Genomic DNA, 10,755 nt, shown 5'->3' with positions numbered 1-10,755 from the left:
ATCAAAACAGTTGCGGTCTTTTAAAATCTCCTATTTTGCTAACATTTTCTTCATTTCGTTTTTTCAGATGACCGGGCACCTGTTATTAGTTGTCAAACGTCCTTTACTTTTACTTTAAATAACGAGAATGACGCCAGACAGTATGACGTCAATTCTTTAGTAATCGCTTCCAGTGATGATTCTGGTTTTGTAACGGTCAAAGGGTCAGTGGATATAATACGAATAGATCGTTACAGTATTGGTAAGACGTACACCAATACCATAACGGCTACGGACAACAGCGGCAACACGGATCAGTGTGTTGTTCAAATATCAGTTTCCGGTAAGTTTAATAATATTCGTATTGCACCATTTACGGCCGAAGTAGTTTCTCAGTACCCCAGGTCATTTCTAAAGCTTCATTATTTTCCTTTGGTCCCTAGGTCACTGCTAAGGCCTCATTATTTCCCTTTGGTCCCCCCGAGCTCTTTAAATCCTTGAAAGCACCCCAACAGAACAGCTTTTTTATGGGAGGATTGTCTGTTTTGTTTAATGTCAGATTAAGAAATACTAAATAATACAAATATTTTTAAATATTTCAGCACCAAAATGTCAGCCATGGACACTACAAATGAGGAATGGTCAAGTTTCGTGTAACTTTCAAACAAACGGAGGTTACATATGCACCGCGAGATGTAATACCAATTACGTCTTCTATGAAAATATTGACCAATCATCAGTCGAGGTTACCTGTAGCCAAGGAGGCGATTGGAGCAGAGTACTTCCGGTTTGTGTCGGTCAGTATGTTTGAAGTTACTTATATCGTGTATCTTGTCTGCGATGTCTCCCTAGGTGGAGACGTACGTTAAGCCCGACAAGAAGAAGATTATGTTCCATCCAAAATTTGACTACTTCTTGCTTTAATATTAAAAGTCAAATTTCCTTTTTTGTAGCAATCCATTCAGCATCATATGAGTTATCGTTCAGGTTGAGTTATCAGGGGACAGGAACTATCCTCTCCAGTTGTAATAGTGCTTATAAAACACAACTGGATAGTAGAATGGCGTCACTGATCTCTAGTTTGACGAACCAGTGCACGTCCTTGAATCCACCAATCACAGTTCAACAAAACGACCCAATTGTCATTGAGAACTATTCTTCTGGGGTAAGTCTAAACCTTTTCTATTTTTTGCAAATCGTCTGGATATTACTAAGGTGAAACCGGACGTTATATACAACTACTTCAAACAAATTTATACAATAACCCCCAAAATATTTCAATATTTCTTAAGCTGTGCGCTTTAATATTTTTTTGTATTTCCATCAACTGAAATACAATTGAACCATATGTTAGTTCCGAAGTTACCTAGTTTGTGTCGAGTGGACGTTAAACCCCATCTCTCTCTCTCTCTCTCTCTCTCTCTCTCTCTCTCTCTCTCTCTCTCTCCCTCAATCCTGTGATTAACAACTTGTAAGATTACACATCTTTTTTTTTTAGCTAGCCCGAATCGTAAAGAAGGCATTTTTGTTGACAGACATTATTTTATTTTAAATACCTTTTATCAATTTTCAGGTTTATGCTACAATCAGCTTACGATTAGAACCACGAGATCGTTCTTCCAATGTATATACGACATGCGCAACCCGGATTAAGAATGCGTTTACCGCGCAGAGTTCTGTGGTAGATTCCATTAAACAGTTGTCCAGCAGTGGCAGTTGTCCAGCCTCATATTCTGCTACGTATCAATCGAATCCTACTAATGGATTTGGCTGTTCTCTTAATGAAGAAGTTAGCCTACTGAATCAAGCTTCCACAGTCTGTGGTAAGTTATAAAGGAGTTTTAAATAGACGATATAAACTTTTGCCAGGACTCAAAGAGACGCTTTATCTCCATTCTGATCGCCAAAATCAATGAATGATATACAAGACAAATGTAATAGAAATAATGCTACTGGTCTTGACGGTGGTCGTCTTCTCAATGGCGATAATGTCTGTCATAAGGGGGATATTCCCGATAGCGTTTTGGAAACACTAAAAATGAATAAATTGTGTTGTGTTAGAAATATTCTCATTTTATTTATCTAGAATGAATAAAAAATTAGTATACTTTTAATTATCATAAATTGGACTTCAGTCCAAATTCTCAATTCAGAGTGGATCAATTTGACTGAAATTGTCAGAAAATTTCCTTTACATTAACTAGTTTTTAACTATTATAGCGAGAACTGCCATCTCGTTATCTGATCTCCAATAATGTATCTTTAGGAGAAATATTTGTTTTATTTTAAGAGAAATTTTTGTTTTATTTTATGTATAGTTGATTATGTTTGGTCTTGAACTATGTATTTATGTATTTATAGTTGAATGTCCCCATGGTTATTATAGTTCAGATGGTAGATTATGTTTAAAATGTACAGCTGGATATTATCGTGACGGGTCCTCTCAATCCTGTCAACAGTGTCCACCTAATTCACGTAATCTCACACAAGGTGCTGCATCAATACACGATTGTTATGGTAAGTTGGGACTTCTTAAAAATAGTCATTGGTGGATCAGCTAAATAGTCCCCTTATCCTGTATATCAATACATGTATGTAATATTGTTTACTTTTTCTCGTTACGACCACCGTGTGCTTGACGCAGTATAGCCCGGCAATATAGCTCCATTTCATTGAGTTATTATACCGAGGAGAGAATTGTATGTACATGGTATTTTTTGTCTCTGTAGAGATAATCTTTTGACACAGTTGAAATGTTTCGGTGTTACCGGTAGTTACGCCATTTAAAGGTTAAAATTCACGAGCGAAACCCTCCATCACTGCCATACAATTTGTATTGCTACAGTTTCAATGTTGCAGTGACATCGGAAAAGTTCAGCAGTGAAACCCTCCATTACTGCATCACAATTCTTAGTTGAGTTATTATTATTTACAGATGATTGTCCAGTAGGTATGATCTCCAGTACAGGTAAATCCCCATGTTCTACCTGCCCTATTAATACCTATAGTAGAACAGACCATCGTACCTGTGAACCATGTCCTTCAGGTACACAAACACCTGGTGTTGGTGCATACTCCGTTAATCAGTGTCGAGGTAAGTAAACAGGTGACTTATATACCATTACGATATGTACATCCCTATATGACAATACTTCAGATCATGGTGGTCTAGCGCATACTGGGCAGATGAGTTAATGTAACATCATAAGATCAAATAGCATGGTTTCGAAAAATGAAATAAAATGGGGTTGAACTTCTGCACCGACTGGGCTAATGAAGACGGGAATACATCATACATTTCCTATCAATTACTAAAATTACTTAAATAAGTAAAATTGTTGTATGAAGACTAACTTCATGACATCGGGGGAAACCGACGTCCGGTATACACGTTGGTACGCACGTAAAAGATCTCCGTGCAGTTTCATGTCGGAGAAAACACCGCCGTCCTGGCAAAATTCTCCCTTACCAAACTGCATAGCACCTGCACGTGTTCACTATCCCGGTTGATATAAACGTAAGACATTAAATCCCTACTTCATTTATTTGTTATGTATATATATTGAAGTTTTAAGTACGTTTATATGTTATTTTATTCAGGTATCTGCCGGCCTGGAACCTATTCCATAACAGGTTTTGAATCCTGTACGTCTTGTCCTAAAGGATTTTATCAACCTAACTCCCGATCTGTAACCTGTCTGGAGTGTGCTCTAGATCAGACCACCACGTCTACGGGTTCTACGTCACAATCACAGTGTCAAAGCACATGTAAGTATTGATATAGCGCTGTTTTTTTTTATATATCCTCGAGATACATCATGACGTCGAATTAAACGATGTCGAGATAACGAATTTCGACTGTATTTTTCTTCACAAACTGTCAGACATCAAGTCTTGTATTTATTTATAATTAGCAAGACAATATTGTGTTAACGGGCTAATGAATAAATGATTACAGATACATTATGTATGAACCAAATCTACCGATTACAGATCTTTATTTTGGCGTCAACTGTTACATAAACCATTATTTTGCAAATTTATTCACATGACAGGCTACAAATCAACTCTCTAGAACATCGGATGGCCGATATTTAAATGGATTTGAACATCCGCGAGATTTAAAAATGTAACTATGAAATGGATAACCGAAATTCAATCTCGGATGTCCAGTACCATTTTTTCGATAATAAACGATCTATGCTATTATGTTGGAATTCGAATTTTTGTTATTTCTATTTTTAGCAACTATAGAATGCTACAGTGGTAGATGTCGTAATGGTGGTACATGTTATATAGAACAACATCAATATTATTGTAGATGTGCTGCTGGTAAGTTTATCATATCTATATTATTCTGTTAACAAAAACTCGTTTGCAGGGCCGTAACTAGCTCAGAGCAACGAGGGGGGGGGGGGGAGGTGGGAGGGCGTCAAGAATTCTTTGGGGTGCTGTAAAATTCTCGGACAATGTATATCCCCCCCCCCCGGGTCCCCTCCTAGTTTGTTTGGCAATTTATTTGTTTGGACCAGGAACTCCTAAACGGCTATATCGTGTTCTAGGTTGGCCTATTCATATACTATCCACATGAAAATTGGCATGTCTGTACCTCGGACGACTGCGCATCGATTGATTGACTTTGACTTTAACGTTCAAGACGAATGTGATGACGTCATACTCAGTTTCAGGTCCATAGCACGGTGGTACTTGTTGCCATCGGCTTATTTTCTTCCACTGTAGATGTCTAACGCTGTAAACATACCACACATTGAAAGTCACTAGGTTTCTCGGCAATCCTTTCCAAATTGTGTGCTTTTGTATTGCTTCGATCAAGGTATTCATGAAGCTGTACCAATTTTGACAAGTTCTTTTGTATTGTATAAAGGATTTTTATTACTATATATTATATTGTAGGTTTTACTGGTAAAGAGTGTGCAGATAGAATATTAGCATGTGATTCCAATCCATGTTATAATAATGGAATTTGTGCTAATAATAACAATGGTGGTTATACGTGTTATTGCAGCTCAGGTTAGTATTTTAAATAAAAAGGGGACAGCGTGACTCATTTTGTATGGCACTGGTTCACTAACCAGGAGAGATACACTGGGTTTAACTTCCACTCAACACAATTTTATGTCAAAAATCGCTTCGGTATTGGGATCTTTAGCAGTGAGATTAAACTGGGGGAAATACACGAGGTTAGGTAATCTACTATTAACAAGGAGGTCCAAGTGCCTGTCGAGCAAGCTCAAATTATTGAAACCAACCAACCATTTTAACGTAATGTTTACATTTTACGTAAAAGTAGCGTCGGGATGTTAACAGGGTCTAGATTTTCTATCCTGGGTTTTCCCTTCTCCGAATGAAACGGTTTTGTGAGATAATTTATGCCCCTTTCTGTTTTTGTTTTAAAAAAAGGGATATGGTTGATACTTGAACAATTGCGCATCGATTGATTGATGCTTGAGATTAAGAATGATCAGCGCGCATGTTTCATCTTAAGACTATAAGAATTCTATGTTTAATTTGTTTCCAGGACGGTTTTCAGGAGTCCAGTGTGAGCAGGATTCGAATGATTGTCAGTTTAATCAATGTATGAATAACGGTTCATGTCATGATAAAATTGGTGCCTACTCTTGTCTCTGTCCATCTTTCTCTGGTTTTAGTGGAAGCAGGTAAGGTTTCATTTCATTTTAATAAGCTGGGCCTTTATTTTCCTAAACTGGGCTTTTATTAATTAAAAGGAGCCCCTTTTCAGCAAGAAGTAAAGCTAATGTGGGCTGTTTAGTGGTTAATCACTAAAATCAGAACAAAGATTTCATTTCTGGGCCAATGGACGGGCTACACCCTTAACATATTATATTTGCGTTACGTTAGATACTTCCGGCCTACAAATTAGTCTTTAGGAGATGCAGAACTACGGATGTCCGGAATCTCCATTTATTTAAGTGTCTAGTCAACACAATTCGTTGGCCATTTTGAGGCCAACTCGTTGTTATGCTTTCGTAAACAATGCGAGAGCGCAAATCTTAATTTGATAAATTCCGGTAAGATAACTCCTAAACGACTATTATACTAATAACGTAACATGGCATTTTTTCCCCTAATTATTAAATGTGTACATTATGTTTTAGTTGTCAGAATATACGTGATGTTTGTCAGGAAGAGCCGTGTACACGTGGTCGGTGTGTAGTTAGTGGTAATATCAGAAGAAAGTGTATCTGCGATTCGGGTTATACGGGAGATAAATGTGACCAAAATATTAGTAAGTATAAGGCCACAATACACCATTAATTGCTAATCTTTTCCAAGATGGAACATGTGGCAAATTCTTGCCCAAAAGCATGTATGGAAGTTCACCATGGATATCTTCAGATACACAAACTGAAAGTAGCAGACTAGTAAACATGCAACTGTCGGCCCTACATTTCAAAGTAACCAATCCCTTGGCTGTCTTATCCTTGCGCCTTAAAATCATGAATATTCACCAGACCTGGCAGAAAATGTATATTCAAACCCTTATTTCTGATTTTACACCAATATTTAGATGTTCTAAAACACTTTGGTTTTTTTTAAATTAGATGAATGTTTGTCGTCGCCATGTAGAAATAGCGGAACATGTATAGATCAAGTGGCTGGATATACGTGTCAATGTGCTTCTGGATATAGTGGATCAAACTGTGAGATTACCAGTGATAAATGTTCTACGTTTGTATGTAATTCTGGTACATGTGTGCATAATTATCAAGATGGCGTCACTTCCTGTTTATGTCCTACTGATTACACAAATAGTAAGTATTTTCTTCCAATATTTCATAAAATACTAATACAGTGAAGTCTCATATAATATAATTTAATGAATTTACATCTTGGATTTGAATATAGTTATTGTGAAGGCCCCAGAAATAATTATGTGTTATGAATATAGGACTTGACTACCCAACGATCGACCCTGGTTTACGGGATTCCTTTGGTCGTAGTAGGCTAACTTCAAATATATATACAGTATATCAATTCAACTTTTATTTAAATACATGCAGATAATTTAGAATCGATTAATTTAACATTCACCAATGAAATATATTTTCACTTAAGGTTCTTCAGCGAGCGGGTGACCCTTAAACTGATAAGCCCTTCAAGCCGATGAATTATTCCAATCCTATATCCAATCTAATTTTATCGAACGTAGATCGTAAAGTATTGTAAAACTGTATTCTTTTAAAATATTTTCAGTCAATAACCAGTGTCAACCTACTAATTATTGTACGAGTTCAACCTGTAAAAACAACGGTATATGTAGGTCTGGGGGATCGGGCTATATATGTGATTGTCCAGTTGGATATGAAGGTTATCAATGTCAACATAATAAAGATGACTGTTCTGGTCAACCGTGTAAAAATAACGCCATCTGTATAGACCAGGTCAACAATTTTACATGTCAGTGTGACTCCTCGAAACCCGATACAGGTGGTAAGATATATTAATTTATCCTTCTATACCAGTCGCATTGACGCAATTACTATATGCGTCAACCTTGCGTTAACGAAGATGGGGATAAAATGTTGGACATGTTTTAAAACAAAGTCGTTGCATTTCGGAAATCGATGCAGTACCTGAATGGCAGAGATGTGATTTTTCAACCAACCAATCACAGTCTATTTATCAGCAATTATTTCATTTTATTAATCTGTTCATAGTAAGATATTTTTCTAATTGCTATATTATTTTCTTCCATTAATCTCTGTTAGTTAATGCTTGTTTTCAGGACGATTCTGTGATGATTTAAAGGACAATTGTTCACCGTATCCATGTAATTCGTCCAACACGAGATCTTGTCGTGATCTGATTGGTGATTATACCTGTGATTGTTATTCTGGTTATACCGGGAAAAACTGCCAGGTAAGTCAATGTGCTGATATAAATTATTATACATTATGTACTTCTTCTTGATTTCCAACAAATGAAATTAATATAAGTTTATTGATCTTGTTCCTCATCCATCTTATTCCATCTCTCCGCTCGAGTGGTTTACCGCGTGCGCTATACATCATTAGGTCTGTCAGTTGGTAACGTTGCATGGCATCATCCTCCAGTTTGTACGTTTCCACTGTCGACTGCTAAAGTCGCCAACGCTCAAGAGAATCATTGAATAAGATTGCACTATATGTTATTCAAGAAATTACCTGTTGATCTTTCATTCATCCATCCATTGTATCTGTCATCCATTCATTGTATGCCATCCATCCATTCATCCATCCATTGTATGTCATTCATCCATATTATTCATCCATCCATCCAATGTTTATTGCAGGATTATGTGAACTATTGTGCGAGTTATCCATGTCAGCATGGTGGTACATGCAGTAACCGAGCTGGGGGTTACACGTGTCAGTGTAGCAGTGGATATTCCGGTAACCAATGTCAACAAACCACTGATTATTGTTCGTCTTCCCCATGCTATAATGATGGCCAATGCATCAATACTGACGTCGGCTACGTCTGCAAGTATGTTAACTCGTATATTTTCTGTTTGATTTCGAAACTAGATAAAAATAATTCAAATATTGATCTGAAGAAACCCCCTCAAGAATTTCATACAGGCTAGATTCTTTCATTAAAATAAAATTCTTTAATTCAACATACAGTGAACTTAGTCTGTTTATAAAGATACTCTAGTGACTTCACCAATTGTAATGTTATATCCGTGTAACGTTACATCAAACACCAGTGTGGGGGTTGGTTTGAATTATACCCCTTGATTTTTGACACATCTTAAAATTAATGGTTTAACCATCGCCATGTACTTTAAAAGGAAGAAGTCTTACTTATCGGTATAAATTGGACACGGTAAGGATTTGTTATTTGTTTTGCCCTTCAAATAAATTTAATATCAAATGTGTTTCTTGTGTTTCAAGTTGTAAGTCTGGATATAAAGGTAACAGGTGTCAGGTATTATATGATGCTTGTGCTGTAGCCAATCCTTGCATTGGTATTGGTAGTCGCTGTTCTCATGACGGTACCAGATTCTCTTGTCAGTGTGGTGGTGGTGAGTACATTATCCATAGTTTATTTACTATTTTAATTCTACATGGGGGAGAGCCTGCAATATTTTCAACGAATTATTCCGCTTTGTTACGAAAGCTTATGACATAACATTATTGAATTACGATGTGTTCTTTGTAAATATTTATTAGTTGGTTAGCTCGTAACGATTTAGCTGCCCATGTTTAGTGCCCGGAACCTATGGTTTTAGTGGCATATTTTCTGTTAGATTGTGTATCTATTTGTAATGAATATACTGTATGGTACCTCTATATATGTGTTTTAGGCTGGTATCCATCATGCACTAGCTATGAATAGTATTGTGTTTATTTTCTAGGTTATAGTGGAACATATTGTGAATATAAAACTAATGCCTGTACAGTCTCTACTTGTTTAAATGGTGGAACGTGTCTAGAGGTCATAGGTCAACCTGTATGTCAGTGTCCAACAGGTAAAATGATACTTTTAAATTATACAAATCATACTAATTTTAAGATCTCTTTTAGAATCCGACCTGATATCAGAGTGCCATAAGTGTGTCTTAAAAAGGATATTCCCTGCTATTAAGTGGACACGCCGAATTGTGACCGTTTACAACAATGGGCACGGTGATTTAATTCCAACAAAGGATGTACATGTAATTCTGATTTTGAGTTCTGTGTATTTTTTTTATTTTACAGATTAGTTCTTTAGTAATATCAATTAACATTCACAATATTATTTCAGAATACACCGATGGGTGTGTTCTAGTAATAGCAGTGGTTAATGTATTTCAGACTTCAATGATATCGACATTATTTATGAACTTGTTTTCTGTGTATCTCGTGTGTTATATTCTGTCTGATCAGGTCTATATTTTCGAGTAATATCAATGTGTTATATATTTTAGGTTTTACTGATTCTGCGTGTTCAACTAATATCAATGATTGTCGTAATACATCATGTAGTGCTGGATCAGTGTGTGTTGATGGGGTTAATTCATTTACGTGTAAATGTGAAACTGGAAAATTTGGTCAAGATTGTCAAAAAGGTTAGAAATTACACGGTCTCTTATTTATTTACATCGTTTATTCTGCAATTAAATGGCATATTAGACATCTTTGAACTGTGATACTCGAAATCAAATGATACTATCGACAACGCATGCTCCATCTGAATAAGAGGCTACATCCTCCACGCATCAAGACTGAAAATTACCCGTGGTGTTTAATTGTCACGTTTATACTCGGATATGTAATTTGTCACTTAGAAACGTTCCTGTGGACATTAATACTACATGTACATCATACATTTGTCATGTCTGGATAATTTATTACAAAATCATTCAATTTAAAATATTTATTTTAGACGTCACGTATGCTTTTATATTGGTTATATTATATTTCTTGTAGATGTGACGTATGATTTCGATCTGCTTGTATCACCGAATGGAGGTTATTTATCATCGGATTATTTTATTCAACCGCAGAAACTTTCATCAACCAATCGTTTGAGTTTATCTTTCTGGGTCCGTTATACCGAGTTGTCTTCTCCTGGTACTATAGCAACTTTGTATGGAACAAAGTAAGTGATACAAATTATACAAACCAAACAAATTTCAAGGATTCTTTTCATTTATTGTTATTTTCCCCAATAGGAAACATGGCAGTCCCAATGATATCAATGCTGGCAACTCAATAAGAATTTTTATTTAATTGTATGTTTATATATAGCTTTATATATTGTTCAAAC

The 10,755-nt window shown here is 36.1% G+C and overlaps 1 protein-coding gene across 1 annotated transcript in view; it reads left to right on the top strand.

Moving 5' to 3' along the window:
- The first annotated feature begins 81 nt into the window (after positions 1–81).
- Positions 82–10,755, top strand: part of LOC126829791 (uncharacterized) — a 34,106-nt gene continuing 23,432 nt past the window's right edge. Inside the window, exons 1-19 of the mRNA XM_050559919.2 lie at positions 82–322; positions 582–776; positions 933–1,144; positions 1,553–1,802; positions 2,341–2,496; positions 2,915–3,073; positions 3,580–3,747; positions 4,225–4,311; positions 4,894–5,010; positions 5,519–5,657; positions 6,117–6,247; positions 6,564–6,773; positions 7,216–7,452; positions 7,748–7,881; positions 8,294–8,487; positions 8,898–9,028; positions 9,362–9,475; positions 9,914–10,054; positions 10,416–10,587. Of these exons, the coding sequence (XP_050415876.2) occupies positions 611–776; positions 933–1,144; positions 1,553–1,802; positions 2,341–2,496; positions 2,915–3,073; positions 3,580–3,747; positions 4,225–4,311; positions 4,894–5,010; positions 5,519–5,657; positions 6,117–6,247; positions 6,564–6,773; positions 7,216–7,452; positions 7,748–7,881; positions 8,294–8,487; positions 8,898–9,028; positions 9,362–9,475; positions 9,914–10,054; positions 10,416–10,587 (2,918 nt within the window). The 5' untranslated portion in view covers positions 82–322; positions 582–610. The remainder of the gene's footprint in view (positions 323–581; positions 777–932; positions 1,145–1,552; positions 1,803–2,340; positions 2,497–2,914; positions 3,074–3,579; positions 3,748–4,224; positions 4,312–4,893; positions 5,011–5,518; positions 5,658–6,116; positions 6,248–6,563; positions 6,774–7,215; positions 7,453–7,747; positions 7,882–8,293; positions 8,488–8,897; positions 9,029–9,361; positions 9,476–9,913; positions 10,055–10,415; positions 10,588–10,755) is intronic.

This window comes from Patella vulgata, chromosome 8 (genome assembly GCF_932274485.2).
Source record: "Patella vulgata chromosome 8, xgPatVulg1.2, whole genome shotgun sequence".
In the NCBI taxonomy this organism is placed as follows: domain Eukaryota; kingdom Metazoa; phylum Mollusca; class Gastropoda; family Patellidae; genus Patella; species Patella vulgata.
This window is presented reverse-complemented; position numbering and strand designations above follow the sequence as displayed.